The following is a 25,114-nucleotide window of genomic DNA, read 5'->3' as shown; positions in this document are numbered from 1 at the left end:
AGGATTGTGAAATTTTAACCAGGGCAAACCCAATATTACTGGAGAAGACAAGTTATTCAACACTACCAAATCCAATTTCTCATGGTGAACACCATTAATAGTGAGAGGAAATTCACTGACCTTGAGAGTAATATTCTTCAAAGGGGAGCCATCCACAGAAACCACAGCAATGGGGGATGATAAAGGTTCAGGTTTTAAATTGAGTTTTTCCACGAATCCCCCATCAATTACATTCAGTGTAGACCCGCAATCAACAAACACCCGAAATTCCATTAATTTTTCCTGAGCAATCGTGGAAGCAGCTAAAAATATACCCTTGAAATTTAAACAGGCAATACGGGCGTGACTGACCATTTTTTTTTCTTTCTTCATACGAAGCTCACAGCCTTTAATCAAATGACCAGATTTTCCGCAATAGAAACACAAGCCTTCCGAAAAACGACGGTCTTTTTCTTGAGAGCGAGGTGCCACCAATCCAATCTCCATCGGTTCACCACTGTTAGTACACACATTATCATAACCAGAAACTGACATAGCAGAGGATTTGCTCTCATTAACCCTAGCACGCAGTCTTCTATCCACCCGTATAGCTAATTGCATAGCCTGTTGCAAATCCTCAGGTGTAGGATAAGCAATTAGCAGGTCTTTAACCCTTTCACTGAGCCCAGCAAGAAATAGACTTTTCAGAGCAGAATCGTTCCACCCTGTTTGAGTGGACCAACGACGAAAATGAGTACAATATTTTTCTACATTACCTGATCCTTGTTTTAAACGTCTCAACTCAGTCTCAGCTGATGCCACACGGTCAGGATCATCATATAATAATCCTAAAGCAGAAAAAAAACTATCCACTGATCTGAAGCATGTATCACTAGGTTGCAAAGAAAAGGCCCACTCCTGAGGCTCTTTGCGCAAAAGTGACATTATGAACCCTACGCGCTGGGATTCATCCCCAGAGGACTTGGGTCTCAAACGAAAATACAATAAGCAAGCATTTTTAAATGAAAAAAATTCTCGATGTTCACCAAAAAATAAATCCGGCAAACATACCTTAGGCTCCAAGAAATATGCTCCAGGACAGTTACTCACGTGCTGACGGAGCTCGGCCACTTCCAGAGAGAGTCCCTGCAGGTGTTTAGCCAAATCCTGAACCGACACCATGATGGAACAAAAAAAAAAAAAAAAAAAAAATCTTTCCTTAGAGTTTTTGCAGGCTGGACTTACTGTTATGTTCTGCTACCAAAGCTAAGGAAAGAGAGGAGATCTGTCCCTACTATAGGACTCAGCTGAATCCCTACGATGTAACAGGGAACCTGATCCTGCGATCAGACCTGCTAAAGTCCTAATCTAGTCTGTACGGAGACCTATAGATGTGGGGAGGGAATCCCTACAAGTACTAAGGACTGGGAGGAATATGGGACACCTCCTAACAGAAATAGTAGCAGACAGACGAACAAACAAAATAGATAGAACATAGAGGTCCGTAGACCAAGCAAACTAACAGAGCTAGATACAGAGCACAGGCTAGCTAGAAAGTAGATATACAATGAAGTCCAGCAAAGCCAGAAGGGCGGAGCAGGATTAAATAGGCCAACAAGGTCATGTGACCAGCAAAGGAAAAAAAACCTAACAGCAAGGTTCTAACAATTGTTGGCTGATCCTGAACAACTCTTTAAATAAATCCCTCCTCCCCCCCAACCTCGTGAGGATTTGGAGTTTTGCACTAGATAATTGAGGCTCTGATTTGTTTTCTGATTTCTCTTTCTCTCCTTTTGATGATCTTTAAGGTTTCACAAGCACTTCAATATATTTATTTTATCGGAATTGTAGTCTGTTATGGAAGTAGGATCTAGTATTCTTAAGACAACTGTTCCTTACAAAATGTTATATTTTATAGGTCAACCACTATTTCTGCTAACAACTACCCAGCCCATGACAACTTCTAGCACCACTCCAATAGCCAGTCCAACTCCTCAAGTCACTACCATGCCAAGTGACCCAACAATACCTGAATTTACTACTGCAACTCCTGAAGTCACTACCATGACAAGTCCCACCAGTATACCAATGCCGATAGTCTCCACAACACCTGAAATCACAACCTCACTAAGTCCCACCACAACACGTGCAGTCACTACTTCAAGACCTAAAATTACCACTACACCAAATACCACAACAACACCTGAAATCACTACTACAACACCTGGAGACACTAGTACAGTGTCTTATCCAACCACTACACTAAGTGCCACCACAACAGCTGAAGTCAAAACCCCACACAGTCCCACATCAATACCTGAGAACAATACTAAAACACCTGGAGTTACCACCATATTAAGAGCCAACATATTATCTGAGGACACTGCCACAACAAGAAATACTACAATACCAGAAATTACTACCAGAACACCTGAAATTACTACTACAACTTCAGGAGTTCCCATCACAACACGTGAAGTAACCACAACCACCAAACTTACTACTAACATAACACCAGGTGTTACTACCACAATGCCTGAAGTCACCACCACACTAAATTCTACAACACCTGAAGTCACCATCACAACACTTGGAGTTTCCACCACAACAAATGCCAATGCAATATCTGAAGTAACTACCACAGCACTAGAAGTAACCACTACACCAAGTGCTATCACAACACCTAACATCACCATCACACACAGTACAACATCAACACCTGAAGTCGATAGTACAACACCTAAGGATACTAACACACCAAGTGCCACCACAGTAACAACCAAACAAAGTCCCAATCCCAATACGACACCTGAAATTACTACCACAACACTTGGAGTCACTACAACATCATCAGAAGTCCCCCCCACAACTTCTGAAATAACCGCTACACCAAGTGTCATGGCTACACCTGAAATAACCACAATGCCCAAATTTACTAACAAAACACCTGGTGTCACTATAATAACTGTAGTAACCACCACATCAAATGCCAAAACAATACAAGAAGTCACCACAACAACACCAGAAGTATACACTACACCAATTGCTAGCACAATATCTGAAGTCAAAACCACAAACAGTCCCACATCGATACCTGAGATCAATACTACAACATCTGGAGTTACCACCATATCAAGTGCCACCACATCATCTAAGGAAACCACCATGGCAAGCACTACTACCACAACAACTGAAATTACTTCCACAACACATAGAGTTACTACTACAACACCAGAAGTCCCCATCACAACAGCTGAAGTAACCCCAACACCCAAACTTACTGCAAACACAACACCTGGTATCACTACCATAACACCTGAAGTCACCAGCACAACACTTGTTACCACCACATCAAATGCTAACGCAATATCAGAAGTGACCACCATAACACCAGAAGTAACCACTACACCAAGTGCCATCACAACACCTGAATTTACCCTCACACCCAGTTTGACATCAACACCTGAATTCAATACTACAACACCTAAGGTTACTACCACACCAAGTGCCACCACACTACAAGTCAAAACAGGTCTCAATACAAGACCTCAAATTACTACCACAATACTTGGAGTCACTATAACAACATTAGTCCCCTCCACAACTTCTGAAATAACCATTACACCAATTGTCACGGCTACATCTGAAGTAACCATAACACCCAAATTTACTAACACAACACCTGGTGTCACTATAATACCTGAAGTCACAACTACACCAACTCCAAATACAAATCAAGAAGTTACCACCACTACATCAGAAGTCCCTACCACATCTTCTGAAGTAACCACTGCACCAAGTGTCTCTGTTCCACCTGAAGTAAACACCAAATCCAAATTTACTAACACATCTATTGTCACTACCACAACACCTGAAGCCACCAACTCACCAAATCCCACCCCAACATCTAAGGTTACCACCACATCAAATGCCAACAAAACACCAGAAATCATCACTACACCAAGAGCCACTACATTACCTGAAATCACCACATCAACGCCGGAGGTCAATACCACAACATTAGATGTAACCACTATGCCCAAATTTACTACTAAACCTGGTGTCACCACCACAACACCAGAAGTAACCATTACACCAAGTGCTACCAGAACGCCTGAAATCAACATCATACCCAGTCCCACATCAACAACTGAGATCAGTATGTCAACACCTGGAGTAACCACTTCTCCAAGTGCCACTACATCACTTAAAGTAACCACAACACAAAGTACCATTATATCACCTAAAATTACTATCACAACACCTAGAGTCACTACAACAATATCAGAAGTCCTCACTTCAATATCTGAAGTAACCAGTACACCAGGTGTTAACACAAAACTTGAATTTACTACTATCATACCTGGTGTAATTACCACAACACCTGAACTCATCAGTACAACACCTGAAGATACCACCACATTAAATGCCAGCACAACACCAGACGTTGCCACCACACCAGAAGTAACCAATACACCAAGTGTCACGATAACATCTAAAGTAAGCTCACCTAGTCCTATCACAACACCTGAAATCACTAAAATACCTGAAATCATCACACCTGGTACTACCACAATCCCTGAAATAACTGCTATACCAAGAGCTACCTCAACACCTGAAGTCACCACTACACCAAATATCACCACAACAACTGAAGTCACTACCACAGCTGAAGTCACCAGTACAACTACCACAACCATGACAATTAGGTCTGAACAAATTGTGGCTGGGGATCCTGGAGAAAACATCATAACGAATATGACTTTTACACTACCCGATGAAGAATTCACAGATGATCTGAGAGACAATAGCACACAGAAATACCAAACACTGAAAGCCAAAGTAGAGAATGAGGTAAGCAATAATAAAGCAATCACATTTTACCAGAAAATCAGTGGGATATGTTATCTTCATTGTCTTCCCAGCTCCTGGGAATTGTCCAGCTTTGGATTAGTGGGTTGATCACCATTTTTAGATGATCATTGTAATCAAAGGAATAGAAGATTGTTCTGTGTAAGTGTAAGGTCTACATAACGGATGTAAGAGCTGCAACTATTTTATGACATCTCTCCACACAGCCTAATGCAATCCTAAAGAAAAAATTTGGCAACACTGTGATTTCAACTTTAGTCAGCTTCAGGTGAGTAAAACCAACAATATTACGAAATTTGAACATGTCCAGCTAAGAGGTGTCGCCTGCCTAGCATCCTCTTTAAAGATAGTTATGTTCACCATAGTCCATAGTCAAGAGGATAAGGATATCGTGTGAAAGCAGTGGATGCAAATTCAAGGGCATAGCCATAGGGAGTAGTGATTGCATCCATGTTCGGGTGCTGGAATTGCCCCAAAGGCAATAAGTGCATAAGGCAATAGAAAAAAGTGTTCAATGGTCTCATTATGGTGGGCAGTAGATTTCTGGCATTGTATCTGTATTTACATATATATTACTCATTATCCATCAGCCCTGGATCAGTGGACGTTGTCTTACTAATCGCCTTGCCAAATAACACCACAGTCCCAGTGGATATTGAAGAGATCCGACAACTGTTTGATGGTGTCAGAGTATCAGCTACTTTTGGAGATCTGAAGGTGGACATCTTTAGTATCACATTTAATGGTATGTACAGATATGATCTTATTATATACACAAGGCTATAACGATGGTAGTTCCAGGGGTAGTAATGTAAACCTGGTCAAAATCATGTGGACACAGACAACCTAGTCACACTAAAAAGCAAAATTATAAGATGCTGCAAACATGTCTACTAAATTTTGCAATCGTTTTATGCAAAGTTATAAATTGTATACAGAATATATGATTCTGTATTACTTGTCATTATAAGATCCTGGTGTTTGGGTAGATGACAGGTATAGCCACATATATCCAGTCATGGTTCTATTAACTTACATTGTATAAATGTAGAAGCTAATGATATATACACTAGATCTTCAGGCTATCTCTGTACTTTATTAAGGAGAAAGATTTTAGGCTTTCCATACTACAGGGTGGGCCATTTATATGGATACACCTAAATTAATTGGGAATGGATGGTGATATCAACTTCCTGTTTGTGGCACATTAGTATATGGGAGGGGGGAAACTTTTACAGATGGGTTTTGACCATGGTGGCCATTTTGAAGTCCGCCATTTTGGATTCAACTTTATTTTTTTCAATGGGAAGAGGGTCATGTGACACATCAAACTTATTGAGAATTTCATAAGAAAAACAATGGTGTGCTTGGTTTTAACGTAACTTTATTCTTTCATGAGTTTTTTACAAGTTTATGACCACTTATAAAATGTGTTCAAAGTGCTGCCCATTGTGTTGGATTGTCAATGCAACCCTCTTCTCCCACTCTTGACACACTGAAAGCAACACCGCAGAAGAAATGCTAGCACAGGCTTCCAGTATCCATTGTTTCAGATGCTGCACATCTCGTACCTTGATGGTTGGTATGGTGTGGTATATGGAGTACAAAGATAGTGGGGCCATTCTTCATCAATGGAAACCTCAATGCCACTGGATATCTGAAATTGTTACATGATGATGTGTTGCCCTCTTTATGCACTGAAGATGGCACGTTCCCTGAGTTTTTCCAACAAGATGGTGCACCACCACATTATGGGTGTCAGGTCCGAGCATTCCTACATGAACAGTTTCCTGGAAAGTGGATTGGTCGTCGTGGGTCAGTTGAATGGCCACCAAGGTCTCCCGATCTGACCCCCTAAGACTTTTATCTTTGGGGTCATCTGAAGGCAGTTCTCTATGCTGTGAAGATACGAGATGTGCAGCATCTGAAACAACGGATACATGAAGCCTGTGCTAGCATTTCTTCTGCGGTGTTGCTTTCAGTGTGTCAAGAGTGGGAGAAGAGGGTTGCATTGACAATCCAACACAATGGGCAGCACTTTGAACACATTTTATAAGTGGTCATAAACTTGTAAAAACCTCATGAAAGAATAAAATTACGTTAAAACCAAGCACACCATTGTTTTTCTTATGAAATTCTCAATAAGTTTGATGTGTCACATGACCCTCTTCCCACTGAAAAAAATAAAGTTGGATCCAAAATAGCCGACTTCAAAATATCCGCCATGGTAACTACCCATCTGGAAAAGTTTTCCCCCTCCTATATACTAATGTGCCACAAACAGGAAGATGATATCACCAACCATTTCCATTTAATTTAGGTGTAGCCATATAAATGGCCCACCCTGTATAGTGAAACAGTGATGTACATGTGGTACAAAAGTGGCCATCTCACATCTATCGTACAGCGGGAATATTATTTTGGGTGTAGAGCTTATATATACCCTAAATTGCCTAATATTGTTTTTTCAATTATAGGTACTGTGTTGTTTATACAATCGACTACACCATCTTCTGCAATGTTCACTACTACACCAAGTGCCACCACAATATCAGTGGACACAGCCACACCTGTGGTCACCAATCTGCCAAGTGACACCACATCAACTTTGTTCACCATCCCATCAAGTGTTATAACATCACCGGTGGTCACAACCATACCTACGGTCACCACCCTGCCAAGTGCTACCGCAACACCTCCAGTCACCATTACATCTGAGATCAATATCACACAAAGTGCCACCACAGCACCTATGGTTACCATAACAACTGAAGTCATCACCACACCAATTGCCACAACAACTCCTGTAGCCACGACTACTAAAAGTGCAACCACAACACTTTTGGCCAACACAACAACAGAGATCACCACCCTGCCAAGTACCACCACAACACCTTTCTTCAAAACAATGCGGAGTGCTGTCACATCCCAAGTTACCACTATACCAAGTACCACCACAACACCTCAGATCAACACAACACCTGAAATCACATCTCCTAAGGTAACCACAATACCTGTGGTCACCACTACATCAAGTGCCACAACAACATCTGAAATCACTACTCTGTCAAGTGCCACCACAACAATGTTGGCCACCACAACACCTGAAGTTGCCACCATGCCAAGTGCTGCTACAACATCTGAAGTTACGAATACACCAATGGCCACTACAACATCTAAGATGATCGCAATGCCACAGATCTCTACAATACCAGAGATCACCACCACTCCAAGTTCATCCAAATCTCTAGTAACCATTAACCCAAATGCCACAACAATGCCTAATGTCACCACTATACCAAATGTGACCACAACGCCTGAGGTTACTTCAACACTAGGTGCCACTACAACATCTGAAGTCACCAACATGCCTATTTCCATATCAAGACTCATAACCACTCAGGTCATAATCACACCAGGTATTACCACAGAACCTGAAGTTAGCACCACATCCCTGAGCATGATAACACCAGTCAACACATCTGAAGTCACCACCACACAAGCGCCCAGTAGTGGACCTGTAGTTATTACAGCAACTAGTACCATGTTAACGTCTGCAGTCAGTACCATGCACATTGTCGCGGCACCTGGAGTTAGCGATGCAATAGAAGTCAGCACTACACCTCAAGGCAGCACTACATCAGGTCCCAGCACTACACCTAGAGGTAACACTATATCAAACCTCAGCACTGTACCTGAAAGCAGCACTACACCAGGCCCCCGCATTACCCATGGAGGAATCACTATACCAGGTACCTGCACTACACCTGGAGGTAGCACTACAGCAGTCCCAAGCAATACACCTGGAGATAGCCCTACCTCAGACACTAGCATAACACCTGACGGCAGCACTAAATCAGACACCAGCACTACATCTGGAGGTAGCACTACACATGGAAGTAGCACTACTTCAAGTCCCAGAACTACACCTGGAAACAGTACTACAGCAGTCCCAAGCAATACACCTGGAGGTAGCACTACCCCAGGCGCTAACATTACACCTGACGTCAGCACTATATTGGACTCCAGCACTACACCTGGAGGAAGGACTACACATGGAAGTAGCACTACACCTGGAGAAAGCACTACATCTGGCCCTAACATTACTCCTGACGCCAGTACTATATCAGGCACCAGCACTACACCTGGAGGTAGAACTACGTCAGGACCTAGCACTACACCTGGAGGTAGCACTACATTCGACCCTAACATTACACCTGAGGGCAACACTACATCAGACGCCAGCACTACACCTGGAGGTAGCACTACGCATGGAAGTAGCACTACATCCAGTCCTAGCATTACACCTGAAGACATCACACCATCAAACACCAGCACTATATCTGGAGGTAGCGCTACATCAGGCCCCGGTACTACACCTAGAGGTAGCTCTACATCAGGCCCCAGTGCTACACCTGGAGTAAGCACTACATATAGAGGATGGACTACACCTGGAGGTAGCAGTACAGACAGAGGTAGCATTATATTAGACCCTAGCACTACACCTGGAGGAAGCACTACACCTGGAGGAAGTACTACACCCGGATTTAGTACTACAACAGGCCCTTCCACTATACTTGGAGTAATAAGTTCAACAGCTGACAACAATGTTTTACCTGTCAATAAATCAAGCCCCACCTTAACAATTGGGCTTACCACTCTAGCCAGCAATATTGGACCCGGCAGTACATCAAAACTAGATCCTGTTTTAACAGTTGTCCCTACCATTTTATCAAGTGTCAACAATACACTTGGAGCCCACACTAATGCTGGCAACGTGACATCTGCAACCGCAAACATACAGAAGCCAAGAACAACAACCAAGAGCACAACAAGAGGTAGCACGAGGTCTGCATCAACCAGTATGCCAGGTAGGTCATAGATTGGCTTGTGTGATTGTTATATGTGGTATATTTAGAACATTAATTTATAAAACCCATTACTTGCCATAATATCTGTCTCTACAGGCTTCAGCAGTCCTTATCATATTTTAAAGACATTCTCTAATTTTGCCCATTACTTGTTAAAGAGTGTAGATATGCCAATTGAGCTAATTAGGCAATTCGCTGTATTCTTCATACCACTGTCATACTTTCTCAATAGACAGTGCTTGTCAAGGCAAGCAAAAAAGGAGACGGAAACATGCAAAAATCTGTGAGAGATCTAGAATAGTGCACTGAGTAGGAAAACATTTGATAGATCATAGACTCCTAGAATGTTAGAGTTGGAAGGGACTTCCAGGGTCATTGTGTCCAACCCCCGACTCAATGCAGGAATCACTAAACCATCTCAGACAGATGTCTGTCCAGCCTGTTTGAAGACTTCCATTGAAGGAGAACTCACCACCTCTCGTGGCCGCCTGTTCCACTCATTGATCACCTTCACTGTCAAAGTTTTTTGTAATATCTGCAATATTTTTCGGACTATAAGACGCATTTTTTTCCTCCAAAATTTTGGAGGAAAGTGGGGGGTGCGTGTTATAGTCCGAACATATGTTCGGCTGTGGCTGTGGGTGGTGGTGGGGGGCTGGAAAGGAGCGGCAGCGGGGAATGAGTTGGGCACAGGAGACCGCAGCCTCCTGCTGCAGCCTACCCTGTGCCCACTGCTAAAGAAAATAAATATTCCCTGCTCCCCACACCCAGAAGCGTGGAGAGCAGGGAATATTCATTTTCCTTAATAGCCGGCACACTGTAGCTGCAGTGCGGCTCCTGCTGCCGCTCTGCGGTCTATGTGCCCGCTATTAAAGTCCATGAATATTTGCTACAACCCACTCCCATGGCTTGTAGTGAATATTCATGGTCTTTAATAGCGGGCACACTGACCGCAGAGTGGCAGCAGGAGCCGCATGCGGCTACAGTGTGCGTTCTATTGAAGAGAGGGAATGGTCACTCGTCCCCACGCACACAGTCCCAGTGTGGGGAGCAGTAACTATTCTGGCACAGCCCTTCACTGTGTGAGAGCGCATGGCAGGGACACCTTGCGCGTCCTGCCATGCACGGCTTACACAGTGAGTGTCGGCAGCAGAGCGGGACGCAGCACTGGAGGAGAGAGGAGGTGAGTATGGTTGTTTATTCTTTTTGTAGGCAGCGTGATGGGGCTCAGAGGGTGCCATGCATACCAGGATGGAGGGGTGCCAAGCATACTAGGATCAAGGGGTGCCATGCATACCAGGATGGAGGATCAAGGGGTGCCATGCATACCAGGATGGAGGATCAAGGGGTGCCATGCATACCAGGATCAAGGGGTGCCATGAATACCAGGATCAAGGGGTGCCATGCATACCAGGATGGGGGATTGGGGTGCCATGTATACCTGGATGGGGGAATCAAGGGGTGCCATGCATACCAGGATGGGGAATCAAGGGGTGCCATGCATACCAGGATGGGGAATCAAGGGGTGCCATGCATACCAGGATGGAGGATCAAGGGGTGCCATGCATACCAGGATGGAGGATCAAGGGGTGCCATGCATACCAGGATCAAGGGGTGCCATACATATCAGGATGGGGGATTGGGGTTCCATGTATACCAGGATGGGGGATCAAGGGGTGCCATGCATGCCAGGATGGGGGATCAAGGAGTGCCATGCATGCCAGGATGGGGGATCAAGGGGTGCCATGCATACCAGGATGGGGGATCAAGGGGTGCCATGCATGCCAGGATGGGGGATCAAGGAGTGCCATGCATGCCAGGATGGGGGATCAAGGGGTGCCATGCATGCCAGGATGGGGGATCAAGGAGTGCCATGCATACCAGGACGGGGGATTGGGGTGCTATGCATACCAGGATGGGAATGAGGGCCACGTATACCAGGAAAAGGATGAGGGCCATGTATACCAGGATGGGGATGAGGGCCACGTATACTAGGAAGGAGGGGCCATACATACCAGGATGGAGGATATTAATGGAATTGGGCGACATTTCCCCAATACCAGTGTCAGCAGCAGACCCCCTCCCCCATAACAGTGCATCATGACCACATTGTTTGCTTACATTTTTTTTCTATTTTCCTCCTCTAAAACCTAGGTGCGTCTTATGGTCCAGTGCGTCTTATAGTCCGAAAAATACGATAATCTGTATCTTCTTCCTTTCAGTTTTATCCATTGCTTCTAGTGTTTCCATGTGAAAATGAGAATAAGGATGATCCCTCTACACTGTGACAGCCCTTCAGATATTTGTAGACAGCTATTAAGTCTCCTCTTAGCCTTTTTTTTTGCGAGCGAAACATTCCTAAACCCTTAACTGTTCCTCGTAGGACATAGTTTGCAGTCTGCTCCCCATCCTGGTAGATCTTCTCTGAACTTGCTCCAGTTTTTCAATGCCTTTTTTTAAAATGTGGAGCCCAGAACTGGACACAGTATTCCAGATGAGGTCTGACAAAGGAGGAGTAGAGGGGGACAATTACTGTACGTGATCTAGACTCTATGATTCTCTTGTGATCTATTAGTATACCCAAGTCTTTTTCGCTCGTGCTGTTGTTTAGTTCTATTCCTCCTATTCTGTAGATGTAATTTTCGTTTTTCTTGCCCAGATGTAGAATCCTGCATTTCTCCCTGTTAAATACCATTCTATTAGTCGCTGCCAATTGTTCAAGCATATCTATATCCTTCGGAATCCTTTCTTTGTCTTCTCTAGTGTTAGCTATCCCTCCTAGCTTTAAAGGCATCATCTGTAAATTTCATTGTTTACTTCAGTTCCCTTATCTAGATCATTTATAAAAATGTTGAACAGCACTGGGACTAGGACATATGTGACATGCAGAAGTAGTGTTATTGCAGAGTGTGACAGTCACAAGTAGTGCTGTTGCTTTAAAAGCATTCATCAACTATTAGAAGTAACATGAGACAGAAAGTGTTGTGCTCCAGAAGCATCCAGCAACTAGAGGGGTTAACACAGTCTCAGGAGACAGGGAGGGTTTTAGCAGAGCCCCAGGGGGATTATGGGGAAGTTGTTTACTGTCTGGCTGGAGCCAAAGAGAAAGGAGGTGTGTGTGTTCTGCATCTGACAGAAGCGCCTCTGCAAGTGAAAAGGATTCAAGTCAGGAGTGAAGCTAAGCACAGGTCAGGTAGAGTTCCTGAACTATCAGTGCAGTGCAGAGTATTGTCAAGCAGAAAGATAAGGACTATAAGAAATGGTGTCACAGGGATCATCTCCCTCAGCAAACCCCCCCTCCTCCATCTCACTGTGCTGTAAAGAATGCTGTGTTTATTAATGTGCCTTTGTATTAGAACTGTGCTGTCCTGTACTACTGGGAAGATGGTGAACTGCTGTGCTGCTAAGGAAACTGTACTGTTTGTCACTGGAGCCTGTTGCTGATAAGACTTAACTTGCACTGGCTGTGCAGTTTTTTATTAAATGCTACTGTTCTACCGTTTATGAGGACTCTTGTCAAGAATGTCTCGTCAGCAAGTGAAACAACCTACGTGTCTGTGCCTGAGGGTCAATACCCCTGTGTGCCTGAGAGAAGCTGCAGCACATGGTCTATGGTCGCCCTGAGTAACGATTCCCCCAGGATTCCAAAGAATTCATGTAACCTGTCTCGCCGCTATCTGAACCTAGCGGTATGCGTGTAACAAATAGACTTGTCCCACCCCACTTGAAACACTCTTCCAATTGGATGTGCAGCCATTGATTACCATTCTTTGAGTATGATCATTCATATAGTTATGAATCCACCTAACCGTAGCCTTGTTAATCCCATACTTGGTCATTTTTTCAATAAGGATAGTATGAGATACTTTATCAAATTCTTTGTTGAAATAGAGATATACAATATGTACCCCATTTCCCTGATCCACCCAGTCAGTGATTCCATCATAGAAGGAAATTAGATTAGTCTGGCATGACTTGTTTGCTTCACACCCATGCTGGGTCTGGTTAATTACTGTATTCTTATCCAAGTACTTACATAAATGCTGTTTAATAATTTATTCAAAGATCTTGACTGGTATAGAAGTAAGGCTCACTGGCCTATAATTTCCTGGCTCCTGGCTTTCCTTTCTTAAAGGGAACCTGTCACGTCCTAGCTACTATCTACACTGCCCCCATTGCTTTGTTAGTGATGCAATGTGCATCACTAACAAGATTTTTTCATTAAAATCGGTGGTAGTATAATGATTTTATAACTTTATATACACTTTGTCCTACCTGCTCGTATTCTGTCATAGGGGTGTGATTCTCTCAGTCCGTCACTGCTGGCGCTGCCCACGTGTTTGAATGCTGCTCCCGGCAAGGTTGCGTCTACATCGGAGTTGATTTTTTGTGGTCCTCACTTTAGCCTCTCCGATCTAGACGCTTGACTGCTGAGGAGACTAGATCAGAGTTGCTGGAGAGAGGGCCTCAAAAAATCACCTCTGATATAGGCAGATCAGCACTGACACCACCAAAGCAGAGTTGCTTGTTTGTGCCAGTCTAGTAACCAGCATCTAGTGATCATTCCCCATCAGCAAACATCTCCCCAGCTAATCCCCTGAATCCAGGGTTTAGTAAAGCAGTATATAGAGGAATACCATTCACCTGCAGAGCTTTTCTCTTTCATTTCTGCTTTGCATCATGTCCATGTCTCATTGCAATTAGTGATGAGCGAGCATGTTCGCTACAGATCGGTGCTCGCCGAGCATCTCACTGCTTGATGTTACTCTCGCGCCCGGACTGACTGGCGTGTGCGTGATTAGTGATCCCACTGTACCATGAACCGAGGAGTGCCTGGAGGGGCGTAACTAAGTATCAACCCGATCCGACTAAGGTCACACGGCGGCTCAGTCGACTCCGTAAACCAGGGAGGAACCAAGCAGAGGGACCAGGTGCTACTCCAGGTCAGACCCCGGTCACAGCTGTTGACCCACAACAGGGAATGCAGGAACAGGCAGGTTAAACTGGCATATTGACTGGTGGGTAATAGCAGGCACAGCTGGTATGCAGACAGGTGGATATTGACAGGCACAGCTGGTATGCAGACAGGTGGGCACTGGCAGGCACGGCTGGCATGCAGACAGGTGGGCACAGGGAGGCACGGCTGGCATGCAGACAGGCGGGTACTGGCAAGTAGGAACGTAGGCAGGATAGGGACCAGTACAGACTGGGATACAGGAACAGAGCCGCAGGTGCGGTAAACAAGCAAAGCAGAGCAAAACTGCAGATGCGGTGAACAAGCAAAGCAGAGCAAAACCCGCAGATGTGGTAAACAAGCAAAGCAGAGCAAAACCGCAGATGCGGTGAACAAGCAAAGCAGAGCAAAACCCGCAGATGCGATGAACAAGCAAAGTAGAGCAAAACCCGCAGATGCGGTGAACAAGCAAAGCAGAGCAAAACCGCAGATGCGGTAAACTAGCAAAGCAGCGCAAAACCCGCAGATGCGGTGAACAAGCAAAGCAGAGCAAAACCGCAGATTCAGTGAACAAGCAAAGTGGAGCAAAGCCCGCAGATGCGGTGAACAAGCAAAGCAGAGCAAAACCGCAGATGCGGTGAACTAGCAAAGCAGAGCAAAACCCGCAGATGCAGTAAACTAGCAAAGCAGAGCAAAACCTGCAGATGCGGTGAACAAGCAAAGCAGAGCAAAACCGCAGATGCGGTGAACAAGCAAAGCAGAGCAAAACCCGCATATGCGGTGAACAAGCAAAGCAGAGCTAAACCGCAGATGCGGTGAACTAGCAAAGCAGAGCAAAACCCGCAGATGCGGTGAACAAGCAAAGCAGAGCAAAACCGCAGGTGCGGTGAGCAAGCAGAGCAAAGCAAAACCCACAGATGCGGTAGACAGGACAGGGATCTGTTCACATGGAACAGACTGGAGAACACAAGAAGATAGCTGCAACACAGGAGTTAGATACAGATGGACTGAAACAGAACAAGCAAAACCAGATACACACAGGGTACTTACAATGAAGTAGCGAGTGGAAACAAAACTCACAAACAGAAGTACAGAGACAACGAGTTGGAGTTAGGTGCAGGTTCAGATACTGCAGGAAAGAGGGAAGATACAGACATAGAGACAAACAAGTAACGGACTAGGACACTTTTCAGACAAGATCTGAACCAGAAACAAGATACAGGAACGAGCCTGGGGACTCAGCCCCCAGTGTGGCAGAAACTGACTAGAAGTCACAGGCACGGGTAGCGGTCCTGGGTACTCAGCCCCCAGGGTGGCAGAACAGACTAGAGTCAGGACAAGACCTGGCAACTCAGTTGCAAAAGACAAACTGAGTGAAAGTGTTGCTCAGGCCCCTCCTACTGCGTGGAGGGGGTTTAAGTATCCAGTGACTCACAGCAATAGGCTGGGGATGCATTAGGACTGTGCACACAGTAACATAGTAACATAGTTTTTAAGGTTGAAGGAAGACTAAGTCCATCTAGTTCAACCCATAGCCTAACTTGTTGATCCAGAGAAAGGCAAAAAAAACCCATGTGGCAAATACTAAGCTCCACATTGGGGGAAAAAATTCCTTCCCGACTCCATACAACAATCAGACTAGTTCCCTGGATCAAAGCCCTATCAAGGAATCTAGTATTTATAACCTGTAATATTATACTTTTCAAGAAAGTCATCCATGCCCTTCTTAAATTTTAGTAGTGAATCACTCATTACAACATCATGCGGCAGAGAGTTCCATAGTCTCACTGCTCTTACAGTAAAGAATCCCCGTCTGTGATTATAATTAAACCTTCTTTCCTCCAGACGTAGAAGATGCCCCCTTGTCCCCGTCTCAGGCCTCAGAGTAAAAAGATCAGTAGAAAGGTCTTTGTTCTGTCCCCTCATATACTTGTACATAGTAATAAGATCACCCCTAAGCCTTCTTTTTTCCACAGTAAATAACCCCAAGTGTAATAAACTGTCTTGGTATTGCAGACCCCCCAGTCCTCTAATAACCTTGGTCGCTCTTCTCTGCACCCGCTCTAGTTCAGCTATGTCTTTCTTATACACCGGAGACCAGAACTGTACACAGTATTCTAAGTGTGGTCGCACTAATGACTTGTATAGAGGTAAAATTATGTTCTCCTCATGAGCATCTATGCCTCTTTTAATGCATCCCATTATTTTATTTACCTTTGCAGCAGCTGCCTGACACTGGCCACTAAACGTGAGCTTGTCGTCCACCAATACACCCAGGTCTTTTTCAGTTACAGTTTTGCCCAGTGTTTTACAATTAAGCATATAATTATACATTTTATTTCCTCTGCCCAAGTGCATTACCTTACATTTATCCCCATTAAAGCTCATTTGCCATTTATCAGCCCAAGCTTCTAGTTTACATAGATCCTCCTGTAATATAAAATTGTCCTCTTCTGTATTGATTACCCTGCAGAGTTTAGTGTCATCTGCAAATATTGAAATATTACTCTGTATGCCCCCTACAAGGTCATTAATAAATATGTTAAAAAGAAGGGGGCCCAATACTGACCCCTGTGGTACCCCACTGTTAACTGGGACCCAGTCTGAGTGTTTTCCATTAATAACCACCCTTTGTTTCCTATCACTGAGCCAATTCTTAACCCACATACATATATTTTCCCCTATCCCCATTGTTCTCATTTTATGTATCAACCTTTTGTGTGGAACCGTATCAAAAGCTTTTGAAAAGTCCATATACACAACATCCACTGCATTTCCTCGGTCCAGTCCAGAATTTGCCGCCTCATAAAAACTGATCAGATTAGTTTGACAGGAACGGTCCCTCGTAAACCCATGTTGATATTGGGTCATGAGGTTATTATTCTTCAGATACTCTATCATAGCATCTCTTAGGAAACCCTCCAGGATTTTACCCACAGTAGAGGTTAAGCTTACCGGCCTATAATTTCCAAGTTCAGTTTTTGTCCCCTTTTTGAATATTGGCACCACATTTGCTATACGCCAGTCCTGTGGTACAGACCCTGTTATTATGGAATCTTTAAAGATTAATAATAATAATAATAATAATAATGGTCTATCTATGACGTTACTTAATTCCTGCAGTACTCGCGGGTGTATCCCATCCGGGCCCGGGGATTTGTCAACTTTAGTGATTTTTAGACGCCGCCGTACTTCCTGCTGGGTTAAGCAAGTGACATTTACTGGAGAATTTTTGTTATCACTAATCATGTTTTCTGTCATGCGATTTTCTTGTGTAAATACGGTTGAAAAAAAATCATTTAGCATATTGGCTTTTTCCTCATCCTCATCCACCATTTCACCCAGACTATTTTTAAGGGGGCCAACACTATCATTTTTTAGTTTTTTACTATTTATGTAGTAAAAGAATATTTTGGGGTTATTTTTACTTTCTCTGGCAATGATTCTCTCTGCCTCAATCTTTGCTGCCTTAATTTGTTTTTTACATAATTTATTTAATTTTTTATATTTATTTAATGCCTCATCACTACCTACTTGCTTTAGTTCTCTAAATGCTTTCTTTTTGTCACTTATTGCGCCCCTTACAGCTCTATTTAGCCATAGTGGTTTCCTCCTATTTCTAGCATGTTTATTCCCAAGGGGTATATATTGTGCACAGGTCCTATTCAGGATGTTAATAAATGTCTCCCATTTGCTTTGTGTAGCTTTATGTCTCAGGATTTCGTCCCAGTTTATTGCACTAAGATCATCTCTTAACCGTTGGAAATTTGCCTTCCTGAAGATTAGTGTCCTTGTAACCCCTCTACTACACATCTTATTAAAGGTTACATGAAAACGTAAGAAACAAGGAGAAAGCCGCGCCGACGCCCTAAGCAATCAGACAAGAGACATGGACGCAGCAGGTACTGGAACAAAGAGTGCAGCATGGACTGACAGGTAAGATTGCTTTCTTGCATGGTGGGAGGTGGTGCACCATGCAAGCACGCCGCCAGGGATGTTACAGTACCCCCCCTTTAGGCCCCCTCTTCCTCCAGCCAGCAAGGATTTTCTGCAGAGAATTTGTAGGCCGATCCTTCTCCTCAAGAAGATTTCCTCTTCTGTCCACTAGAGGGAACAAAGCTGGTCTCATCATCTTGGTAACTAAGATGCTTCCTTCCATTGGGCCATCCTCAGCAACAGATGAAGTGGGCGAGGTACCAGAAACAGGACACAGGAAAGTCTCTCTCCACTTATTAATATCGGGTAGCACCTCAAAGGATTCACGGGACAACTGGAGATCCTCCACCAGGTTGGAGGGGTGCAGAGACTCGGGGGAAACCACCGCCTTGACGTGCACTTTGCCAAGCTTACTGGATGAAGTGGGCGAAGTACCAGGTGCAGAGTGCAGAAAAGTCTCTTTCCATTTGTTATCATCGGGAAGTACCCCAAAGGATTCACGGAACAACTGGAGGTCCTCCACCAGGTTGGAGGGGTGCAGAGACTCGGGGTTAACCACCGCTTTGACGCACACTTTGCCAAGCTAACTGGATGAAGTGGGCGAAGTACCAGGTACAGGGTGCAGAAAAGTCTCTCTCCATTTGAAATCAGGTAGCACCCCAGGGGATTCAGGAGACAACTGGAAGTCCTCCGCCTGGTTGGAGGGGTGCAGAGACTCGGGGGTAACCACCGCCTTGATGTACACTTTGCCAAGCTTACTGAATGAAGTGGGCGAAGTACCAGGTACAGGGTGCAGAAAAGTCTCTCTCCATTTGTTATCAGATAGCACCCCGGAGGATTCAGGAGGCAACTGGAGGTCCTCAGCCTGCTTGGAGGGGTGCAGAGACTTGGAGGTAGCCACCGCCTTGATGGGCTTATTGCCAGATTTGTTAGAGATGGAGGATCCTTGATTAGGGACCAACTTCAGTCTGGCCTCCGAGATGACACGTCTGCAAAGCGGGGCGGTGCCTAAAGCCAGATCATTGATACAATCGTCGAGACTGTGTGGGGACAATACCTCCGTTTCCCTTCCTTCGGAGACTGCAGCGCACAGCGAGTCAGTGACTAGCAGATCTGGTGAAGAAGAAGAAGAAACTGCTGACTGTCCTGAAGATATGGGGACTGGACACTCCTTACACCTCAGCAGTCCCCCAGGAAACACCATGCAGGATCTCTAGACCTGAGCGGGCACTAAATCTCTCGGCTCTGGACGACCTGTGGGTAAACCAGACAGCACCTGGAATATGAACTTCTGCATGTGTAATGCTCCAATCTGTAGCTTAATTTGTACAGACATATTTTGACTGTTTCTGAGTAGGGCTCGTCCTTCCGCTGACAATGCCCAAACTGGCTTCTGGAGTTGTCGGACGGGAATCAAACACAGACTCTCCAAGCCTTTAAGCCCGAAACTTCCGGCTAATCCGAGGCCTTCACTTGCCACGGAGACAGTCATGGTCATCTGTGGAGAGGAAACACTAACGCCAAGGGCAGCCTCTCCTACAGGCCTAATGTCTTGGGATTCTCCAACCTTCGCTGGACAAAGACCGTCAGGGGGTCCCAAACAACCGCAGCAGGACCGCAATCCGATTTTGTGACTGAGTTCTGGCTTCTGCTTTGCCTGACGAACATAGTCATCCTTCATGGATTCTGTGCGGAAAGCTGGGTCTACAGGCTGGGAAACAGGAGGTCTTTGGGAGGACAGAACCTGGCGTGACAGTTTACCTCTATGCCTTGCACGTCTGGACTGCCTCTTGAGGTTGGGAAGAGAAGTATTCTGTGGAGCATTGTTATCCTGTGTGGATTCTGTGTGGGCAGCAGTCTCTTCAGGCTGGAGAGCTGGTAGGCTACCTACACACATTACCCATCGGGGCTGCTCCAGGATACTGGAAAGGGAAGATATAGCAGAAGCCTCAGGATTAGGGTCATCGAAGACCATTAGAAAGGCCACCAGGAAGGCCTGCAAGTCAGAGACGATAGGATGCCATGCTTCCCATAGGGGGGTGATCCATTTCAAGGCATCACCCGCTAGGTACGACATCATGAATGCTACTTTAACCCGATCAGTAGGAAAATAGTGAGCATAGAATTTGAAATGCAGCATGCATTGCTCCTCAAATGCATGGCTTTGTTTTGGATCCCCATAGTACCGTGGTGGATCTGCAGGAACGAGTGCTGATAGATCCATTTGGGCTGGTGCATAAATCGCCTGGGCTACAGCTTGAGAAAAATTTTTTTCTTGGTGCACGTATTCGCCAAACAAGGATTCAAATGTCTCTGAGAGCGAAGGGCCGTGGGGCTCAAAGGGAACCATGGCCTGAGCAAACTGTTACGCTCGCGCCTGGACTGACTGGCGGGAGCGTGATTAGTGATTCCACTGTACTATGAACAGAGGAGTGCCTGAAGGGGCATAACTAAGTATCAAACTGATCCGACCAAGGTCACACGGCAACTCAGTCGACTCCGTGAACCAGGGAGAAACCGAGCAGAGGGACCAGGTGCTACTCCAGGTCAGACCCCGGTCACAGCTGTTGACCCACACCGGGGAATGCAGGAACAGGCAGGCTAAACTGGCATATTGACTGGTGGGTACTGGCAGGCACGGCTGGTATGCAGACAGGTGGATATTGACAGGCACAGCTGGTATGCAGACAGGTGGGCACTGGCAGGCACGGCTGGCATGCAGACAGGTGGGCACAGGGAGGCACGGCTGGCATGCAGACAGGCGGGTACTGGCAAGTAGGAACGTAGGCAGGATAGGGACCAGTACAGATTGGGATACAGGATCAGAGCCGCAGGTGCGGTAAACAAGCAAAGCAGAGCAAAACCACAGATGCGATGAACAAGCAAAGCAGAGCAAAACCCGCAGATGCGATGAACAAGCAAAGGAGAGCAAAACCGCAGATGCGGTGAACAAGCAAAGCAGAGCAAAACCGCAGATGCGGTGAACAAGCAAAGTAGAGCAAAACCCGCAGATGCGGTGAACAAGCAGAGCAAAACCGCAGATGCAGTAAACTAGCAAAGCAGAGCAAAACCCGCAGATGCGGTGAACTAGCAACGCAGAGCAAAACCGCAGATGCAGTGAACAAGCAAAGCAGAGCAAAACCCGCAGATGCGGTGAACTAGCAAAGCAGAGCAAAACCGCAGATGCAGTGAACAAGCAAAGCAGAGCAAAACCCGCAGATGCGGTGAACAAGCAAAGCAGAGCAAAACCGCAGATGCAGTGAACTAGCAAAGCAGAGCAAAACCTGCAGATGCGGTGAACAAGCAAAGCAGAGCAAATCCGCAGATGTGGTAAACTAGCAAAGCAGAGCAAAACCCGCAGATGCGGTGAACAAGCAAAGCAGAGCAAAACCGCAGATGCGGTGAACAAGCAAATCAGAGCAAAACCCGCAGATGCGGTGAACAAGCAAAGTAGAGCAAAGCTGCAGATGCGGTGAGCTAGCAAAGCAGAGCAAAACCCGCAGATGAGGTGAACAAGCAAAGCAGAGCAAAACCGCAGGTGTGGTGAGCAAGCAGAGCAAAGCAAAACCCGCAGATGCGGTAGACAGGACAGGGATCTGTTCACATGGAACAGACTGGAAAACACAAGAAGATAGCTGGAACACAGGAGTTAGAAACAGAGGGAGAGAAACAGAATGATCAGAACCAGATACACACAGGGTACTTACAATGAAGTAGCAAGTGGACACAAAACTCACAAACAGAAGTACAGAGACAATGAGTTGGAGTTAGGTGCAGGTTCAGATACTGCAGGAAAGAGGGAAGATACAGACATAGAGACAAACAAGTAACGGACTAGGACACTGTTCAGACAAGATCTGAGCCAGGAACAAGATACCGGAACGAGCCTGGGAACTCAGCCCCCAGTGTGGCAGAAACTGACTTGAAGTCACAGGTACAGGTAGCGGCCCTGGGTACTCAGCCCCCAGGGTGGCAGAACAGACTAGAGTCAGGACAGGACCTGGCAACTCAGTTGCAAAAGACAAACTGAGTGAAAGTGTTGCTCAGGCCCCTCCTACTGGGTGGAGGGGGTTTAAGTGTCCAATGACTCACAGCAATAGGCTGGGGATGCATTAGGACTGTGCACACAGTAGCTATAAGAAACAAGCAGAAAGCCGCGCCGACGCCCTAAGCAATCAGACAAGAGACATGGACACAGCAGGTACTGGAACAAAGAGTGCAGCATGGACTGACAGGTAAGATTGTGGTCTTGCAGGGTGGGAGGTGGTGCACCATGCAAGCACGCCACCAGGGATGTTACACTCGACATGCTCGGCACTCGCCGAGTATTTCCGGGGTTGCTCGGCGGGAGCTCGGGTCTCCGCCCTGCATGTTTGGCGCTCAATGAACAATGCAGGGATTGCCTGCCACTCACTGTAATGCCGTAGCCATGTTGGTTGTGGCATTACAGTGATTGGCTGGCCGCACAGCGTCATCAGGTCTATATCCGACCTGGCGCCGCCATGCTTATCACAGTCACTCCGGCATCAGACAGTGTAGGGAGAGGTGCTGCTGAGTTAGGGAGAGATTTGCTTGTTTCTAGTTAGTGTAGGTGTGCCAAACTATATTAGAGACACATATCTATTAAAACGAACAGTCCTTCTGAGGACTAATCCATCTGCAGAGATATCAGGCAGGCAGTGTATATAGGCAGGCAGGCAGTGTATATAGCAGACTGCAGTGCATATAGCAATAGAGGCTCCAGTCCAGTTCTGCCTTCTGCTGCTGTTAGACATTTCTAGAAATAAGCCTAAGTCTCAGGGGCCAGAAATAATTTTTTTTTGGATCTTAATCCTCATTATTTGCTTTAAAAGCAATCCAGAGAACACTGTTTTTCTGCGCCATTTGCTTGTTGGCACTTCAGAATACAGCCAGGTCTTTTCCATATTACAGCGCTAAAAATCCAGCTATTTAAAACTGTGTTTTCTCCATCATACGGATCACATTTACGTTGTCAGAAAATACTGACATTTCGGGCTTCCATTAAATTTTTTTTCAGTGTGTCAGCAAAGTTTTTTTTACACCGGTTTGCTGTTCAAAATAGTTACCTACAGGCCAGTTATTTAAAACTGTGTTTTCTCCGTCACACGGATCACATACAGTATACATTTCAGAAAATACTGCCATTTCGGACCTTCATTAAAAATTTGTTGCAGTGTGTCAGTGAAGAAATTGACACCAGATTGCTGTTCAAAATAGTTAACAGGCCATGCATTTAACCACTTTACAATCCAAGGTGGTTTGCACGTTAATGACCAGGCCAATTTTTACAATTCTGACCACTGTCACTTTATGAGGTAATTACTCTGGAACGTTTCAATGGATCCCCCTGATTCTGAGATTCTTTTTTCGTGACATATTGTACTTCATGACTGTGGTAAAATTTCTTCGATATTACTTGCGTTTATTTGTGAAAAAAACGGAAATTTGGCAAAAATTAAAAAATTTAGAAATTTTCAAAATTTTAATTTTTATGCCCTTAAATAAGAGAGATATGTCACACAAAATAGTTAATAAATAACATTTCCCACATGTCTACTTTGCATCAGCACAATTTTGGAACCAAGATTTTTTTTTTATTAGGGAGCTATAAGGGTTAAAAATTGACCAGCGATTTCTCATTTTTCCAACAAAATTTACAAAACCGTTTTTTTAGGGACCACATCATATTTGAAGTCACTTTGAGGGGTCTTTATGATAGAAAATACCCAAAAGTGACACCATTCTAAAAACTACACCCCTCAAGGTGCTCAAAACCACATTTAAGAACTTTATTAACCCTTCAGGTGCTTCACAGGAATTTTTGGAATGTGGAAGAAAAAAATGAACATTTAACTTTTTTCACAAAAATGTTACTTTAGACCCAATATTTTTTATTTTTGCAGTGGTAACAGGAAAAAATGGACCCCAAAAATTTGTTGTGCAATTTCCCCTTGGCACGCAGATACCCCGTATGTGGGGAAAAACCACTGTTTGGGCGCACGGCAGGGCTCGGAAGGGAAGGAGCGCCATTTGAATTTTCGATTGTAAAATTTGCTTGAATAATTAGCGGACGCCATGTTGCGTTTGGAGAGCCCCTTATGTGCCTAAACAGTGGAAACTCCCCACAAGTGGCCCCATTTTGGAAACTAGACCCCCCTGGGAACTTATCTAGATGGGTGATGAGCATTTTGAACCCCCAGGTGCTTCACAAATTAATCCGTAAAAATGAAAAAGTATTTTTTTTCCACTTTTTCATTTTTACGAATCAATTTGTGAAGCACCTGGGGGTTCCAAGTGCTCACTATGCATCTAGATAGGTGCCTTTGGGGGTCTAGTTTCCAAAATGGGGTCACTTGTGGGGGAGCTTCAATGTTTAGACATACAGTGGCTCTCCAAACGTGACATGGTTCCAATATGTTAGCGGACACCATGTCGCGTTTGGAGAGCTCCTGTGTGCCTAAACATTGGAGCTCCCCAACAA

The 25,114-nt window shown here is 45.0% G+C and overlaps 1 protein-coding gene across 1 annotated transcript in view; it reads left to right on the top strand.

Annotated features, from left to right (window-relative positions):
* LOC141157717 (uncharacterized) overlaps positions 1-10,009 on the top strand; it is a 99,170-nt gene extending 89,161 nt beyond the window's left edge. The window contains exons 9-13 of the mRNA XM_073645263.1: positions 1,898-4,833; positions 5,058-5,119; positions 5,442-5,596; positions 7,329-9,722; positions 9,819-10,009. Coding sequence (XP_073501364.1) covers positions 1,898-4,833; positions 5,058-5,119; positions 5,442-5,596; positions 7,329-9,722; positions 9,819-10,009 — 5,738 coding nt within the window. The remainder of the gene's footprint in view (positions 1-1,897; positions 4,834-5,057; positions 5,120-5,441; positions 5,597-7,328; positions 9,723-9,818) is intronic.
* Positions 10,010-25,114: the final 15,105 nt, after the last annotated feature.

Source organism: Phyllobates terribilis, unplaced genomic scaffold, assembly GCF_046119375.1.
Source record: "Phyllobates terribilis strain yellow unplaced genomic scaffold, ASM4611937v1 Scaffold_8__6_contigs__length_399053987, whole genome shotgun sequence".
In the NCBI taxonomy this organism is placed as follows: Eukaryota; Metazoa; Chordata; class Amphibia; order Anura; family Dendrobatidae; genus Phyllobates; species Phyllobates terribilis.
This window is presented reverse-complemented; position numbering and strand designations above follow the sequence as displayed.